This window comes from Prionailurus bengalensis, chromosome E1, assembly GCF_016509475.1.
Source record: "Prionailurus bengalensis isolate Pbe53 chromosome E1, Fcat_Pben_1.1_paternal_pri, whole genome shotgun sequence".
Taxonomy (NCBI): domain Eukaryota; kingdom Metazoa; phylum Chordata; class Mammalia; order Carnivora; family Felidae; genus Prionailurus; species Prionailurus bengalensis.
Window position 1 is genome coordinate 9,170,896 of NC_057347.1, and position 19,072 is coordinate 9,189,967.

Here is a 19,072-nt window from a genome sequence, read left to right on the forward strand (position 1 = left end):
TACTGTATAATCTCATCAGTATTAACATTTATATCTTCTTTCTCCCCTGCCAACTTTATCTCTTCTCAATGACAGCAACATAATAATTTGTTTTATCAAACACTACACACATAGCAGTTACAAAATACCATTTTCATCATCATCACCAACAATCAGGCTATTTATTGAAAACATACAGTTTTTGCAGTTCTTTTTCTTCTTGGGGTATATCTCACAAAGGATGAACAGAAAAATTGCTATGTTTTAAAGTTACTTAAAATAATTTCTCTTTGATGAATGCATATACTTCTAACTGGTTGCATTTTACTTTTAATTTTTAGGAATGACTTTTTAAATTGGAGATTTTTCTTTTATAATAATACATTTACATGGTTCAAAAGTAAAATGTAAAAAACAAGAAATATTCAAAAGAGTCTAGCCTCTATTCCAGTCCTCTCCATTTTCATGCTCAAAGTGAGAGCTTACAATATTCTGTATCTGCAATCTGATTGATAAACTGCATCTTTTATGAAGCCATATTCTATAGATTTGGAACTGAAAAAGAGCTGGTATTGTAGATACCTGTAGATAAGCCAGGGTTTTGAGGGAGAAAAGATCATTTGGGTAGAAACTACTAGCTGTTATCAATATTAAGACTTTCTAGAGAAGGAGGAAACCGTGCTGTTTGATTCCAGATAATGTAGTAAGACCAATATTTCAGAGTTAGAGAAAGCCAGATTTGAATTAGTGTGAAAAGAACATTTTCACAGGAGGAGTAAAACTCCTCTTGTGGTTTTGAGTTCTTGTCACTGGAGAGATTCATCCTTTAAGGGCTGAACTGGTTGACTTCAGTGGTCATTTAGTGGCCATGAGTTCCGGAAGTTTCCTCCAGTTTTGTATGTGTTATTCTGCCCAACAGGTCTTATTATATAGTCCCCAGGTGATCGTAGTGTATTTATTTTAGGATTCTGTGACATTTAAAGATGTGGCTATAGACTTCTCATTAGAAGAGTGGAGGTTGATGGACCTTTCCCAGAGGAACCTGCACAAGGACGTGATGCTAGAGAATTACAGGAATCTTGTCTCCCTGGGTAAGAATAACTTCTTTGTTCGTTTACTGACCATTTGACCGGGTTTGCTGAAGACAGAGAACCTTCAAAGTACCTAAATGAATTTGGGGTTAGAGCTTAGGCATTAAACTGTTATATTGTGGGGATGTTGCTGGGAGCCATGCCATCCCTTGTGCTTAACTAAGGGGTCTGCCCATTGTAAAGTAAGAAATACACATTTCGTTGGAATCTTGGAGATTGTTGACAGTCCCCAGATTTAGGACTAAAGTGTTTTCTGATCACGTTTATAAGTGAGGGCTCTAGTTATCAGTACCTCCAGAAAGAAAGACACAAATGCATTCATTTTCTTCCTAAACTCAGATTACTCCCATGTTCTATTATCCCAGAAAACCTGGGATCATCGTGTTGAACTCCTTTGAGATAATGTTTGTAATTCTCTATAACTCCAGTGTACAATAGAATGTTCTGCTGTGATGGCAATGTTTTGTATCTGTGCTCTCCAATATGGACACACTAGCCACTTGAAGCTACTAACAGCTTGAAATCTGGCTAGTACAACTGAAGAACTGAATTTTAAATTTTACATAGTTTTAACTAATTCAAATTTAAATAGCCACCTGAGAGTACTGAAAAGTGTATTGGACAGTCCGTCTCTAGAACTTACCATAATAGCCACTCTGCACAGAGGATTAAGAGCTGAGACTGAGTTTGGCAATAGTTCTTACTCCTAAACACAGTCAAATCCTATTCATTCTTCTCTAACAAGGGCTTGCAGTTTCCAAACCAGACATGATATCTCACCTGGAGGATGGCAAAGGACCGCGGGTGGTAGTGAGGGAAATTGCAAGAACCCCCTATCCAGGTGAGTTCAAAAGAACCAGGAGGATTGGATTTATTGCAAGTTAGTAGGTTATGGCTGGAGCAGAACATCTGAAATACTTGGAGCAGTATCATCTCTCCCCCACGTTGCCTGCTCTCTCTTTTTGCCTCTCTCTCTGTTCTCTACTTTTGGTTCCTGTCCCATCCTATGTTGCTGTCTTGAGGACATGATTTTCATAATTATTTCTTCACTCAAACATGCATGAAACCTCCCTTTCAGTTCTATCCTCTCAGTTAACTTTACATTTTTCTCATTTGTTTAACTATTATCTGACCTTTCTTCCTTCGTTAATCTTCCTAAAAATGCTTTGTTAAGGGTCACCCCTGATTTTAATGTTTATTTATTTATTTTTGAGAGAGAGAAAACACAAGTGGGGGAAGGGCAGAGAGAGAAGGAGACACAGAATCCAAAGCAGGCTTCAAGCTCTGAGCTGATAGCAGAGAGCCCCATGTGGGGCTCAAACCCACGAACCGTGAGATCATGACCTGAGCCAAATTCAGACATTTAAGCTACTAAGCCACTCAGACACCCCTCTGCTGATTTTTTTAAAGTTTATTTATTTTGAGAGAAAGAGAGAGAGGAAAAAAAAACGAGTCGGGGAGGGGCAGAGAATGAGGGAGAGAGAATCCCAAGCAGGCACTGTCAGCACAGAGCCTGACACAAGGACTAGATCCCACAGACCGTGAGATCATGACCTGAGCTGAAACCAAGAGTCTCATGCTTAACTGACGGAGCCAACCAGATGCCCCACCGTGATTTCTTTTAAGCTCAACCTGTTTACTCATTATTTAACTTGCAGGTGAACCTGCAAGCCTGCCAAAACTTTGGGGCAACCCTCCTGTTCTCCTCCAGTTTCTTAACTAATTGAAAATACAAACTAGGTATCAGTTGAGAATTAAATACAGTATTTATTCATATATTTAATTGATATTTACCAGACATCTCTTTCCTGCGTACTGGGTTAGGTACTAGGTCGACAACAATGAGTAAGATGGACCAGGTCCCTGCCGTCATGAAGATTATATTTTAAGAAGTTGACAAGTATATAAATAAAAACAAGCTAAATAGCAGATATAACAACCTTCAGTTATGAGATAAACTGGGTGAGATATGAGATATGAAAGAGTGACTGGGATGGGGATGAGGGTACCTCCCTCAGAGAGTATGGTCAGAAGGCTTCTGAAGAGGGGCTTTTAAGCTGAGCCTTGAAGATTCAGAAACAACCGACCAAAGGAAGAGGAAAGGAGAAGCATTCCAGACAAAGGACCTGACACAGAAAAGAATGAAATGTGTTCTAGAACTCGAAAGGAGGCTGCTGTGAGAGGGAGGCTGGTATCAGAGCTAGGCAACAGCTTGCCCATCCAGGGCTTTGTAGGTGACGATAATGAGTTTGGATTTTAATCAGTGAGTGTGAAGGCATTGACAGACTTTAATCAAGGATTTTAGGAAGTAACTCTGCAGAGACTGAACTTGAGGGCATAAATCAGGTAATCAGTTAAGAGGTTGTTACAATGGTATGAGCAGAGATGATAACTTTGATTAAAGTAATAGTGGAGATGGAACAAAAGAAATGGATTCTAGTTCACTTGAACATTCATTTTATCATGATGCCGTGCGTAACTCACGTATGTGTTACATATATTCTTTTCATATGTCAATATGTATTTTTTGTTCAACTATAATATATAGGTTTCTTTTTATTTTTTTATTACGTTTCTTTATTTTTGAGAGGAAGAGAGAGCCAGCATGAATGGGGGAGGGGCAGAGAGAGAGGGAGACACAGAATCGGAAGCAGGCTCCAGGCTCTGAGCTGTCAGCCCAGAACCTGACGCGGGGCTTGAACCCATGAACCGAGATCATGACCCGAGCCGAAGTCGGACACTCAACCGACTGAGTCACCCAGGCGCCCCAACATATAGTTTTATATGAATTTCAGGTGCACAGTATTATGATTCAGCAATTCTGTACATCTCTTAGTGCTCGTGAAGATAAGTGTATTCATAACCCCCTTTATCTATTTCCTCCATCATCTCACTCACCTACCCTCTAGCAACCACCAGTGTGCTCTCTGGGAGTCTGGGAGTTTTTTGCCTCTTTTTTTCTTTATTCATTTGTTTCTTACATCACACAATGAGTGAAATCATATGGTATATGTCTTTCTCTGACTTATTGCACTTAGCATTATACCCTCTGGGTCCATCCGCATTGTTGAAAATGGCAAGATTTCACTTTTTTGATCACTGAGTAATATTGCATTCTATATATACACCACATCTTCTTTATCCATTCATCTATTGATGGACCCTTGGGCTACTTCCATATCTTGGTTATTGGAAATAGTAGTGCAATAAACATAGGGGTGCGTGTATCTTTTCAAATTAGTTTTTTTGTTTTATGTGAGTAAATACCTAGTAGTTGAATTACTGGATCATATGGTATTTCTGTTTTTAATTTTTTTGAGGAACCTCCACACTGTTTTCCATATTAGCTGTACCAGTTTGCATTCTCACCAACAGTGTGTGAGGGTTCCTTTTTCTTCACATCCTCACCAACATTTGCTATTTATTGTGTTTTTTATTTTAGCTGTTCTGACAGGTATAAAGTGGTATCTCATTGTGGTTTTAATTTGCATTTCCCTGATGAGTAGTGGTGTTGAGCATTTTTTCATGTGTCTGTTGGCCATCTGTATGTCTTTAGAAAAATATCTCTTCATGTCTTCTGCCCATTTTAAATTACATTATTTGTCTTTTGGGTGTTGAGTTGTATAAGTTCTTTATGTATTTTGGATAGTAGCCCCTTATCAGATAACGTCATTTGCAAATAATCTTCTTCCATTCAGTAAGTTGCCTTTCTGTTTTGTTGGTGGTTTCCTTTGCTATGCAGAAGCTTTTTAGTTTGGTGTATTCCCAGTAGTTTAATTTTGCTTAGATACCCTTGCCTGAGGAGACAGATCTAGAAAAATGTTTCTATGCCTGATGTCAGAGAAATCACTGCCTATATTTTCTTCTAGGAATGTTTCGGTTTCAGGCCTCACAGTTAGGTCTTTAATCCATTTTGAATTTATTTTTTGTGCATGGTGTAAGAAAGTGGTCCCGATTCATTCTTTTGCATGTAGTTGTCCAGTTTTCCCAGCACTGTTTGTTGAAGAGACTGTCTTTTCCCCATTGTATATTCTTGCCTCCTTTGTTATAGATTCATTGACCATACAACCATGGGTTTTTTTCTGGACTCTATCCTGTTCCATTGGTCTAGGTCTGTTTATGTGCCAGTGACATACTGTTTTGATTACTGCTGTATCGTAATATATTTTGAAATCTGAGATTGAGATACCCCCAGCTCTGTTCTTTTTCAGGATTGCTTTGGCTATTTCTGCTTTTCTGTGGTTCCATACAAATTTTAGGATTATTCTAGTTCTGTGAAATATGTTGTTGATATTTTGACAGGGATTACATTGAATCTGTAGATTGCTTTGGGTAGTATAGACATTTTAACAATATTGGCTCTTCCAACCCATGTATCATCTTCAGTTCCTTTCATTAACGTTGACTGTTAAAAATACTATATATTTTTAAAAGAGTGAATGAAAAGTAGACATTGGAGACAGTTTTAGGTGACTCTTTAGAGAAGGATTTCCCCCTCCCCCCATGAAGAGGGAAAGAGAGATGGGGCAGTGGCTACAGGAAAGTGTGGAATGAGGGAAAAAACTCTTGTTTTGTATTTAAGATGGGAGTATTTATGGCATGACTGAGTAATAAGAAAGATACCCTGATGGAGAGGGAGAAATTGACTTTGGAAGACCAGTGGGCTCACTGAAGAGTTCACATGTCTGAGGAGGTTAAAGAGGGTAAACTCAAGAAAGGAAAAGGAAGGAGGGCTTCACCTCTGATAGGCAGAGAGGCCACCTTTTCTGTTATAACACTAGGAAAGATGGAGAAGGCAGGCGTAGATAAAAGGTCCAATGGTGGTGAGAAGATCAAGGCATTCGATTTTAATAGGCTCTGAATTCTCAGTAAAATATGAAGCAAGGCCACCAGCTTATAGTGAGGATAAGAAAGAGTTGTAAGAGAGGGAAAAGATACATATAAAAAAGCTTAAAATTAAAAACAAAAAGATACATAGATTTCACTAGGGAAGCCACATTGACCTCATGCTTTTATTAGGGAAGGAGTTTATAGTTTCTATTCCTTCTGTAGCTATAGGACTATTAACATTTCCTATTTCTTTCTGTTTTAGTAAATTATATGTATCTGGGAATTGATCCATTTACTCTAAAATTTAAATTTATTGGCATACTGTCCTCTCCTTTAAATGTCTATGTGGATCTGAAGTAATGTTTCCCTTTTCATTCCTGGTACTGATTTTTTTTTTTTTTTTTAATCTTCTCTCTGTTTTCTTATTCAGTCTGTGTGGAGCCTGATGTGGGGCTCAAACCCATGAACCAGGAGATCATGACCTAAGCCAAAGTGCCCCAATCTTATTTGGCTTTTAAAATAACTTTTTTGTGTATTTGATTTCTCTATTATTACTTTCTTCTCTTTATTTTATTATTTTTAACCTTTTTAGCATTTAATTTGCTGATCTCTTTTAACTTCCTGAGTTGGGTACTTATATCGTTGATTTTCAGCCACTCTTTTTTTATAGCTTATTTAAGGCAGTCTAGACTGCATCACACCCCATTAAAAGACAAGAGAAAATTCTTTTTGACAACACCAAAAAAAGAAAAGTAGACTACATCACATCTTTTTTTTTTAATGTAGCAACTTCATAATTATTGAGTTCAAAACATTTGATAATTTCCATTGTGATGTCTCTGTCCCTTGTGCTCTTTAGAAGCATTTTTCTTAATCTTGTACCATCTGGGATTTTCTAGTATTCTTTTTGTTTTGTTTTTTTTTTTTAGGTTTATTTATTTATTTTGAGAGAGAAAGAATGAGTGGGGGAGGAGCAGAGAGGAAGGGAGAGAGACAGAATCCCGAGCAGGCTCCACACTGTCAGCGAGGAACCCAATGCGGGGCTCGAGCCCACAAACCCGTGAGATCATGACCGGAGGCAAAATCAAGAATCAGGCACTCAACCAACTGAACCACCCAGGTGCCCCAGGAAAACAGATTGTTATGAACTTACGCAAAGAACTATAATTGCTATGAAAGAAAGAATACACACTGAGATATCTGAACTCTGAAGTTCAGGGAGTATTCTTGTTACCTTAATTTTTCCTGTGGTCAGAAAACATGCTATGGATGATTTTAGTCTTTATAAGTTTCTTAAAATTTGCGTTACCACACGGCCAATTTTTGAAAACGTTGTATGTGCACTTGGAGAAAATGTGTAGCCTATTGGTACTAAGTGCAGTTTTAGTTATACCAAATATATTATGTTGCTAAAATCTATGTGCTTACTGATTGTCAGCTTATTCTGTCAGTTATTAAGGTTTTTCAAAGTCTCCCAGTAAGACTGTAAACTTGTCTGTTTCTTATTTTAGTTGCTTTAATTTTTGCTTTATGTATTTTGAAGCTGTCCTATTAGGTAAATACAAAGTTATAACTGCTACATCCTTCTGTTAAAATGGACCTTTTATCCTCATGAAGTGTCTTTATCTCTGTACTGGTTTTGCCTCATCCTAATATTATAGCATCTTTCTTCTGGTTATTGTTTTATCGTATATCATTTTAATTCTGTTCACGGTCATCTTTTATATATCCTTGTATTTTGTTTCTCTGATAAGTAGCGTATTGTTAGATTTTTCTTTTAACCAATCTGACAGTCTGTATCTCTTGGAGTATTTAGTTCCTATACATATAATTCAGTTACATAATGTTTAAATCTATCATCTAACTGTGCAAGTGTCTTGCACGTTCTGTATTCTTTTTTCCCCCATTCATGCATTTAGATTTATTATCTTATTTTTCTATTTACTTGGTAATTATAAATTTCCAAAATTAGTTGTGTAGTGGTTAACTCTGAGATTAAAGCATGCATCCTTCATTCAGCAGCCTAATATAAATTGTCCTTCTTCCTAAACAACACAAGAATCTTACAACCACTTATTTCATTTAACCTGATTTATATGTTGTTGAAATTATGTATTTTAACTGTGTCTATATGTCAGATCTCATAAGAGCATTATTAATGTTCTGTTCCGTCAGTGTTCATTTAGATTTGCCTATGTTTTTGCCTATATTTTCTCCTCCTATTTCTCTTCATTTCTGAGCTTGTATCTAGGATTATTTTTCTTCTGTTTAAAGAGTACCCTTTAGGGGCGCCTGGGTGGCGCAGTCGGTTAAGCATCCGACTTCAGCCAGGTCACGATCTCGCGGTCCGTGAGTTCGAGCCCCGCGTCGGGCTCTGGGCTGATGGCTCGGAGCCTGGAGCCTGTTTCCGATTCTGTGTCTCCCTCTCTCTCTGCCCCTCCCCCGTTCATGCTCTGTCTCTCTCTGTCCCAAAAATAAATAAACGTTAAAAAAAAAAAAAAATTTTTTTTAAATAAAAAAAATAAAAAAAAAAAGAGTACCCTTTAATATTTTATTTTACCCACATCTTCTAGTGTCATACTCCCTCCATTTTCTTTTTTGTCTAAAAATATCTTCAGTCTTCATTTTTAGATAATAGACTTCTAGGTTGGCATTTACATTCTTTCAGCATTTTGGAAGGTATCATTCCATTGTTTCCTGTCTTACATCGACTCCCTTGACAAGTCAGTCATCTGTCTAATTCAGGAGTCAGTAAACTTTTTTCTGTAAAAGACAAGACAGTAGATATTTTAGGCTTTGTAGAGACATAATACCTCTGTTGCAACTACTCCATTCAGCCATTGTAAGTGCAAAAGCCTCCAAAGACGAAATGTTAACCAAAGAATGTGGTTATATTACACTGAACTTTATTTAGGGACCCTGAAACTTGAAATTCATAGTTTAATGTGTCACAATATATTATCCTTTTAATATATTTTTCAACCATTTAAGAATGTATATTCTTATCTTACTGGCCACACAAAAATGTAGTGGGACAGATTTGCTGTAGTTTGCAACTTCTGATCTGTTGGTGCTCCTTGATAGAACTCTTAAAGTTTTTTGTTTTTAATGTTTATTCATTTTTGAGAGAGAGAGAGAGAGAGAGAGCAGGGGAGGGGCAGAGAGAGAGGGAGACACAGAATACAAAGCAGGCTCCAGGCTCTGAGCTGTCATCACAGAGCCTGACACGGGGAACTGCGAGATCTTGACCTGAGCCTAAGTCAGACACTCAACCCGCTGAGCCACCCAAGTGCCCCCAAAATCTTTTAGTTTCCATTACTTTTTCCTTGTATTTCTCCCACTTGGAATTCATTTGGCTTCTTTTTTTTTCTTTTATTTATTTTTTCAATATATGAAGTTTATTGTCAAATTGGTTTCCATACTTCATTTGGCTTCTAAAATCTATGGCTTGATATTTTTTATTCTGTTTTGGAAAATGCTTCAGCATTATTTCTTTGAATTTGATTTCATCCCATTCTCTCTCACTTCTCTTTCGAGCTTTCTGGGACTCTTTCACATCTGTGATAGACCTTACCACTCTATCCCATGTGTCTCTAATGTCTTTTGAAATTAAGTTTTCAAGTTTTTCATCATTCTGTACTTCAATATGCATATTTTCTACTGACCTGTTTCCCGTTTTGCTAACACTCATGTGTCAAATCTGTGTTTTTCAGCCTATCCTTTGAGTTATTTTCCAGTTCTAGAATCACCATTTGGTTCTTATTTTATACTTTCCAATTATTTGGTGAAATTACTGGTCTTGTCTTATTTTCTTGAATATACTAATCATGATTATTTTGTAAGTTTATGTCTGAGACCCCAACTGTCTGGATTCCTTCTAGATCTGTTTCTTCTCTTGACTTTTTTTCTAATTAGACTTTTGTCTCCTTGTATGCCTATTATTTTTCACTGTCAAGCATTGATATGAAAACCTATAACAATAATTTGAGGTTCTGGATTGTGTAATCTTTTTTTCATAGAGGATTGTTTGCTTTTGGCAGGCTGCCAGGATAAAGGTTCTAACAGTCCTCAGTTACCTTAATTCAATTAGACATTTAAAAGAGCTGGGTTCTAGAGTTGTCCTCTTTGGTGGCCCTAAACCTAAAACTTGGCCTATTTTGAAAAAGATTACACTGCAGGGTGGTGGTCTTACAACTTGTTTGTATATACAATGTAAAATTTTACTATTATATTTCCTTTAAATTTCTAAACATGGGTACCTGCATGGCTCAGTGAGTTAAGTGTCAGACTCTTGGTTTCAGCTCAGGTCATAAACTTGCAGTTCATGAGTTTGAGCCCCACATTGGGCTCTGTGCTGACAGTGCAGAACCTGCTTGGGATGCTCTCCCTCTCTCTCTCCCCCTCCCCCCCCCCCCCCACTCATGCTCTCTCTCAAAATAAACTTAAGAAAAATTTATAAATTTGCAAACTATAAGTTTGCAAATTCTATAAATTTGCAAACTCATTTACAGGCAATTTTTTCTCAATGTTTAAAAAAACAAATTGGATCAAAACCTTTTGTGGATAGTTTTTTACTTTAAAATTCAAGGTATAAGTAGTTTTGATCCAATTTTTGACAGACATACAGGAATGTTGTTAAGATATAAAAAGGTTGCAAAACTACCCTCGGTGATAATTATTATCACTATTTAGAATATTCATAGCTATAAATACTAATTTTTACTAACTTACTGTTAAGACTACTTTTTGAAGAATCAAAGTATCTTTTTCCATAAACATTTGATTTAAAAGTACATACAAAGACTTGAATAAGCTGATCTCACATGAAAATTTGAGAAAGCCGTCGTACAAAAAAGCTAGCAAACAAAGAATGAAAACAAATAGAAAGTATGGTTGGAAACAACTGCCTGGTTTGTAGAGTAAATGGAAAGAAAGGAAGTAGTCGTGACTATGAAGAATCCTCTATAAATGCTGACTATAAAGGAAATGAGAAAAGAAGTATTTGAGAGGCTTAGATTCTAGGGGGTTACCATAAATGAATTTGTTTAGTAGGGGAAAAACTCTGAATTTGTTACTTTGGTTCTTGGCTCAACCAGTCTCCCTCAAACCTGTCTCCTCCTTAGAAAATAAGGCCAGTTTGGAAGCAGTTAAAACTTTGTATTCATTATCAGCTCATCTTTCCCTTTTATTATCCTATTTACTGAGATCTTCCTAACTTAGGAAATAGGAGTCATTTGATTTGATTTTTATCTTTTTTCCCCCCAGAGCTGGAGACCAAACCTGCAGCCAAGAATGTTGTATCAACGGAAAATACTTCTGAAGATGTATCACAAGAGACCATAATAGATAAACTCACAGAGAACAGTCTGTGGAACCCCAGAATGGGAGGATTATGGAAATGGAATGAAAGGATACTGAGATTGCAAAATAGTCAGGAAAATCATTTGAGTCAAAGAATAGTTACTCACAAGAAAATTTCCACTGGTCAAAGAGGATTTAGATTTGGATCTATTCTTTTTCCAGAAGCGGGAGTTATCACAGAAGGGCCCCACGGCAAATGCCAAACACGTGAAAATTTCACTGAGAATTTAGATTTGATTACAGATACCCATCTAGGAAAGAAAATCTGCAAGGATACAGAAGGCAGCAAAGCTGTAAGGCCTACTTCAGAACTTACTTTAGGAAAAAAATACAATAATAAAGAAAAACCCTATAAATGTAGTACCTGTGAAAAGTCCTTTCGTTACAGGTCATTACTGATTCAACATCAGAGAACGCACACTAAAGAAAAACCTTATGAATGTAATGAATGTGGGAAAATGTTCAGCCAGCCTTCATATCTCAGTCAACATAAAAAAATTCATACTGGAGAAAAACCCTATAAGTGTAACGAATGTGGAAAGGCCTTCATTGCTTCTTCATCACTTATGGTACATCAGAGAATTCATACTAAGGAGAAACCTTACCAGTGCAATGTCTGTGGAAAATCTTTTAGCCAGTGTGCTCGCCTTAATCAACACCAGAGAATTCAAACCGGAGAGAAGCCCTATAAATGTAGTGAATGTGGGAAAGCTTTCAGTGATAAATCAAAACTCGCAAGACATCAGGAGACTCACAATGGAGAGAAACCCTACAAATGCAATGATTGTGGGAAAGCCTTTAGGAATAAGTCCTATCTTAGTGTACATCAGAAGACCCATACTGAAGAGAAACCATATAAATGCAATGAATGTGGGAAATCTTTCAAGAATACCACAATTTTTAATGTTCATCAGAGAATTCATACTGGAGAGAAACCCTTTAGATGTAATGAATGTGGGAAAGCCTATAGAAGTAATTCAAGCCTTATTGTACATATAAGAACTCATACTGGGGAAAAACCTTATGAATGTAATGAATGTGGGAAAGCATTCAATCGTATAGCAAATTTCACAGAACATCAAAGAATTCATACAGGAGAAAAACCCTATAAATGCAACGAATGTGGAAAAGCATTCATTAATTATTCATGCCTTACCGTACACCACAGAATGCATACAGGAGAGAAACCTTATAAATGTAATGAATGTGGAAAGGCCTTCATGCGTTCTTCATCCCTAATTATACATCAGCGGATTCATACTGAAGAAAAACCTTATCTATGTAATGAATGTGGGGAGTCTTTCAGAATAAAATCACACTTAACTGTGCATCAGAGGATTCATACTGGAGAGAAACCGTATAAATGTACTGACTGTGAGAGGGCATTTACCAAAATGGTAAATCTCAAGGAGCATCAGAAAATCCATACTGGAGTGAAACCTTATAAATGCTATGATTGTGAGAAATCTTTCAGGACTAAGTCCTACCTTATCGTACATCAAAGGACCCATACTGGGGAAAAACCATATAAATGTAATGAATGTGAAAAGGCTTTCACTAACACATCGCAACTTACCGTACATCAAAGAAGGCATACTGGAGAAAAACCCTATAAATGTAATGAGTGTGGGAAGGTTTTCACAAGTAACTCAGGCTTTAATACCCATCAGAGAACACATACTGGAGAGAAACCATTTAAATGTAATGACTGTGGGAAAGCATTTAGCCAGATGGTACACGTCACAGAACATCAGAAAATCCATAGTGGAGAGAAACCCTATAAATGTGATGTCTGTGGAAAAGCCTTCAGGAGGGGTTCCTACCTTACAGTGCATTGGAGAACACATACTGGAGAAAAACCCTATACATGTAAGGAATGTGGAAAAGGTTGTATCACTCTATCACAGCTAACTCTTCATCAGAGAATTCATACTGGGGAAAGGCCCTACAAATGTGAAGAATGTGGAAAAGCCTTCAGAACCAACTCAGATTTTACTGTACATTTGAGGATGCATACTGGAGAAAAACCCTATAAATGTCATGAATGTGGAAAAGCCTTTAGGAGTAGCTCAAGCCTTACTGTACATCAAAGAACCCATCAGAGAGAAACTCAATTAATATAAAAAGTAACAAACCATTCATCCAGATGTCAGCTCTACAAGGAGAATCTTATAAACTGTGTCTTTTTTTTTTTTTAATTTTTTTTTTCAACATTTTTATTTATTTTTGGGACAGAGAGAGACAGAGCATGAACGGGGGAGGGGCAGAGAGAGAGGGAGACACAGAATCGGAAACAGGCTCCAGGCTCCGAGCCATCAGCCCAGAGCCTGACGCGGGGCTCGAACTCACGGACCGTGAGATCGTGACCTGGCTGAAGTCGGACACTTAACCGACTGCGCCACCCAGGCGCCCCATAAACTGTGTCTTTTATGAATGTGGGAAAACTTTCAGGAGCAATTCACCAGAAAACACACACTTAAGGGATACTTTATAAACATAAAAATGTGGAAAACTCATATTAAATCTTAGAAGTCACAAGCAAATTCACAGTAGAGAAAAATAGTGGACAAATGAAAGCCTTCACCCAGATTTCATACTTTGTTCACTTAAATTATCTTCAATGAATTGCCTATAATTTTTTACCTATTTTTCTATTGGTTTGTCTTTCTTACAAATCTGGAGGTGCTCTTTATATACTTGAAATATTAATCCTTTGTCATGTGTGTTTGAAAATTTTTTAATCTAGCATTTGTTTTTATGCTTTTTTATATGGTAAAAGAAGTTGCCACATTTTAATTTTTCACAGATATTTATTTTCCTTTTTAGATTAATTTACTCTTTTAGTTAAAAGAGTCTCCTTAATCCCTAGGTTATACATAGTGTTCTAAATTTGTTTCTAAGATTTTGTTAATTTTATATTTTATATTAAAGTCTTTAATCTGTCTGAACTAGATGGCTAGTCATAGAAGAGCAAATTGCCATTAATCTCTGAAAATATTATGAACCTAAGGTAGTACTCAGGGAAATGCAAATTAAAACAACCAATGAGATGTCACCTCCACTAAATGGAGTTGGCAAAAATTAAGAGATCTTTTGGTAGTGGGATTTGGGAAACCATGTACTCTTAACACAAACGGTTATATCAACTTCTATTTCCACCAGCAATTAAGCAATATGTATTCAAATATTTTAATAACATTTTAAAATAAAAATACTTTGACCTAGCAGTCTCACTTTGGGGATCTTCCCCACAGAAATAACAGCATCAGTGCATAAGAATACACATAAGACAGGATTTTTGTTGAAGTATTGTTTGTAGAGGCAAAGTAGAAAACCAAGTGGAGACTAAGTGAATGCCCATTAATTGGGAAATGGTTGAATAAAGTGTGATATAGCCATTCTATGGAACAGCATGAGAGTAATTTTTAAAATTAGTTATATATACACTAGTTGATCTCAAGGTATTGCCACAATTTTTAACAACTAATTGCTTTATTGCAGAGCTTTATGTGTACAGGATTTCATTTTTTGTTAAATGATCATTCCCATTTATGTATATATGTGTATGTGATGAGCATGGAAACAAGTATATATACTTGGCTGAATATATACCAAGCTGTTAATATTGGTTACCTTGAAGGAAGGGAGAAGAGAAGTAGGGGAAAGGACTAGAAAAAAAAAATTTTTTTTAATGTAAGTGCAGCATGTATGGTATAAAATTCTATATAAAACTGTATTTGTATGAACTTTTGAGAACTACGAATGAAGGATGGTCTCCAAAAAGTTAGATTGTTTTAGAGTTGGGGGAGTATGCAGTACTTTTTGTCCGATTACTGCACTTCTATGTATTTTATAAGCTTTCCTTCCCAACAAGCATGTGATACTTAGCATAAACAGGAAACACCTATTTTACTTGTGAAGGTAATTTACTGGACACCTGTTATGTACCAAGAATTACCCTAATATATTGGCAGGGTAGGGACAGTCGGAATCTAAGAGCATGGGAATTTGTTCTGATGCTGCATAGATTCCAAACAAGTTACCCAGCACCTCATTACACCCACCCTCTCGGTTTCATTTAGAAGAGGTAGTAATTTCAGACAAATGAGAAACGTACCCAAGAATATCTGGAACTTGTGTTCAGGCTATAAACCAGAAAACTGCAAGCCTCAAGAGAAGCTCCACCTTCAACATGGCACCAAAGAAAAGGCCACAGTGATGAAAAGTTCCTTGTACAGCCTCATAGAACATTACATGATGGAATAGAGAGAGGGGAAACAGCCAGACACCCAAGTCCATAAAAAAGGAAGTCTTGGGAGTTCTGGAAATACTAAGAGTCCTGGAACAAAGATGAGAACCAAAAGGCTATGGCCCTGATATCAGAAGGCCATAACAAACCATGGACCTGATACCCAAAAAGGACAAGACATGATGAGCTATACTTCAGTGGAGGCTGAAGAAAAGAGAATCCCAGTACTCCTCCCACAATGTTGGAATATGTATATATCCAATATTGGGGAGGAGATATTGGATAAATGGTAGGAGCTACCTCCCATTACAAGTAAATAATTTGACACTGGTTAAAATGACCATTTCTGATTGAATTTTAATAATGGAATTTATGAATTGTTACCAAGAGACATACCTCCTTTGGATGTAATGTATGGGTTTCTGATTGGAAAGTTTAGAGTTACACCTTGACATACTATCCTTAAGAAACCTTGCTGTTAAACAGTTGACATGACTTGATGCCTACTCTGTCAGCTGCTTCTTTCTACCTCCTAACTCTCACCACACATAAAACCCTCTGCCCTGCTTTAGAGCCAAACATTTCAAGAAGAGGAGCATCGTCAGCAGGTTCAAATGACATAACTGAAAAGTGTCCACAGGATCAGGGGACGGAGATGGCACAGGCTACCTTTGCAAGAGCAGTTTCGGGGCACCTGGGTGGCTCAGTCGGTTAAGCGGCCGACTTCGGCTGGGGTCATGATCTCGCGGTCCGTGAGTTCAAGCCCTGCGTCGGGCTCTGTGCTGACAGCTCAGAGCCTGGAGCCTGTTTCAGATTCTTTGTCTCCCTCTCTCTGAACCTCCCCCGTTCATGCTCTGTCTCTCTCTCTCTCAAAAATAAATAAACGTTAAAAAAAAAAAATACAACAGCAGTTTCAATGGAGAGGTAAGCCTGGTTCTAATGTATGGCAGTATCTCATTATAGGTTGAATTTGCATTTCCTTTATGGCTAATGATGTTGAGTCTCCTTTTAGGTGCTTTTTGAATATCCTCCTTTGAGAAGTGCCTGTTCAAGACTTTTGCCCATTTTGGGAGGCACCTGGGTGGCTCAGTTGGTTAAGCGTCTGAGTTCAACTCAGTTCAATGGAGTGCAGCCTGGAGCCTGCTTTGGATTCTGTGTCTCCCTCTTTCTACCCCACCCCCGTTCGTATGCTGTGTCTCTCAAAAATAAACGTTAAAAAAAACTTTAAGACTTTTGCCCATGTTTTAAATTGGGAACTCTGTTCATTTGTAGGATTCTTTCTATATTCTGGGTGCAAGGTACCTTTTTTTAATATTTTTTTGGGGGGAGTGCAAGTGGGGGAGGAGTAGAGCGAGGGGGACAGAGGATCTGAAGCAGGCTCTGCGCTGACAGACTGACAGCAGTGAGCCCAATGTGGGCTTCAAACTTGCAAACCACAAGGTCATGACCTGAGCCGAAGACAGACACTCAACCAACTGAGCCACGCAGGTGCCCCACAGGTACTTTTTAGATACTTATATCACAAACATCATCTCCAGCTTACCTTTTCACTCTCCAAATGATGTCCTTCAATGAACAGATGTTTTTAATTTTAATAAAAAATAATCTATTCGTGCTTTTTGTGCCTAGTTTAAGAAATCTTTTCGTAATCCAAGGTCACAAAAGGTATTTTCCTACATTTTCTTCTACATTTTTACTTTTAATTTTTAGGTCTACAATCCATTTGAAGTTAATTTTTATGTGTGGTCTGGGGTAGAGGTCAAATTAATATTTTCCATACAAATATACAACGTATTCAACATCATTTATTGAAAAGACATTCTCTCCTCCCCCTCGGGTTGTAGTGGTATTCTTACGATAAAGCAAATGATTATGTTATATGGGGGTCTATTTCTAAATTATTCTGTTACATTCTAAGGAACACCAGATGTTTTTAGTGTAAGCAGATTTATAGCAAGTCTTGGTGTCTGGTGGTGTGTGTCTTCTAATTTTGTTCTTGTTCAAAGTTGCAATTCTAGGTCCTTGGCATTTTCATGCATTTTTGAATGATTTTTTTTCAATTGCTCCACACCAAAAAGTTGAGGTTTTAATGAGCATTACATCAAATACATAATTGTGGAAGAATGCATACTTTAACAATATTGAGACATCCAGTCTGTGAGCATGCTTTTCATTTATATACATCTTTTAATCTCAGCAATTTTTGTATTTTTTCAGTGCAGACGTTTTGAACATTTTTATTAAGTTAGTCCTATGTATTGGGGGTTTTGGTGTTATAAATGCTATTATTTTAGTTTTCTGATTTTTGCTAATATTTATTAAATACATACAGTTGGTCCTTGAACAATATGGGTTTGAACTGTCCAGGTCCATGTAATAGATGGGTTTGTTTGTTTTTTTTTTTTTTCCCCCAATAAATGTATTGGAAAATTTTTTAAGAGACTTGCAACAATTTAAAAAATTCACAGATGAACCATGTAGCCTAGAAATAATTGAAAATTTAAGAAAAGGGTACAAGTGTACAAAATATATGTAGATAATAGTCTATTGTATCACTACCATAAAATATACACAAATCTATTGTAAAAAGTTAAAATTTATCAAAACTTCTGCACACAAGCAGACCATACATAGCACCATTTGCATTCAAGACAAATGTCAACAAAAAGCCGCAGCAGCAAATGAGAACTGTGTAAAATTAACTGTAGTACATATTTTACTACTGTAATAATTTCGTAGCCACTTCCTGTTGCTGTTGAGTTGAGCCCAGTGTAGTGAGTATCCACTTAAAATGCCTGTGACACTAATCGTCACTGAGCAGTTCATCTCCAATAAGTTGTATATCACCGTGAAAAGTCATCTGTCCTACTTCTCACATATTTTTCATCATGTCTAAGTGAAATACTGTAAACCTGGAGTAATACCAGGGGACCCATATGGAGCACCACTAATGATGTGGCAGTGCTCCCCAAAAGCAAAGAAAGGTTATGAAATTATAAGAAAAAGTTGAATTTCTTGATACGTATCAGTGATTAAGGTCCACAGTTGCAGTTGCCTGCCATTCCAAGACAAATGAATCCAGTATAGGGGCGCCTGGGTGGCGCAGTCCGTTAAGCGTCCGACTTCAGCCAGGTCACGATCTCGCGGTCCGTGAGTTCGAGCCCCGCGTCGGGCTCTGGGCTGATGGCTCGGAGCCTGGAGCCTGTTTCCGATTCTGTGTCTCCCTCTCTCTCTGCCCCTCCCCCATTCATGCTCTGTCTCTCTCTGTCCCCAAAATAAATAAACGGTGAAAAAAAAATTAAAAAAAAAAAATGAATCCAGTATAATCCTCAGGAGGAAGGAAGGAGGGAGGGAGGGAGGGAGGGAAGGAAGGAAGGAAGGAAGGAAGGAAGGAAGGAAGGAAGGAAGGAGAAAAGAGAAAGGGAGGCAGGGAGAGGAAGGAAGGAAGGAAGAAGAAAGAAAGAAAGAGAAAGAAAAAAAAAAGAAAAACTTTCATGAAGCCATCACTGCCCCTAAGCCAGCCGGTGTGAGGACTTTGCACTTTTTGTGAAATATGTTTTTA

At 37.3% G+C, this 19,072-nt stretch overlaps 1 protein-coding gene across 1 annotated transcript in view; it reads left to right on the forward strand.

The window, feature by feature from the left end:
* Positions 1-16,005, forward strand: part of ZNF624 (zinc finger protein 624) — a 36,287-nt gene extending 20,282 nt beyond the window's left edge. Inside the window, exons 4-7 of the mRNA XM_043583190.1 lie at positions 944-1,070; positions 1,816-1,911; positions 11,166-13,432; positions 13,675-16,005. Coding sequence (XP_043439125.1) covers positions 944-1,070; positions 1,816-1,911; positions 11,166-13,384 — 2,442 coding nt within the window. The 3' untranslated portion in view covers positions 13,385-13,432; positions 13,675-16,005. The remainder of the gene's footprint in view (positions 1-943; positions 1,071-1,815; positions 1,912-11,165; positions 13,433-13,674) is intronic.
* The last annotated feature ends 3,067 nt before the right edge of the window (positions 16,006-19,072 follow it).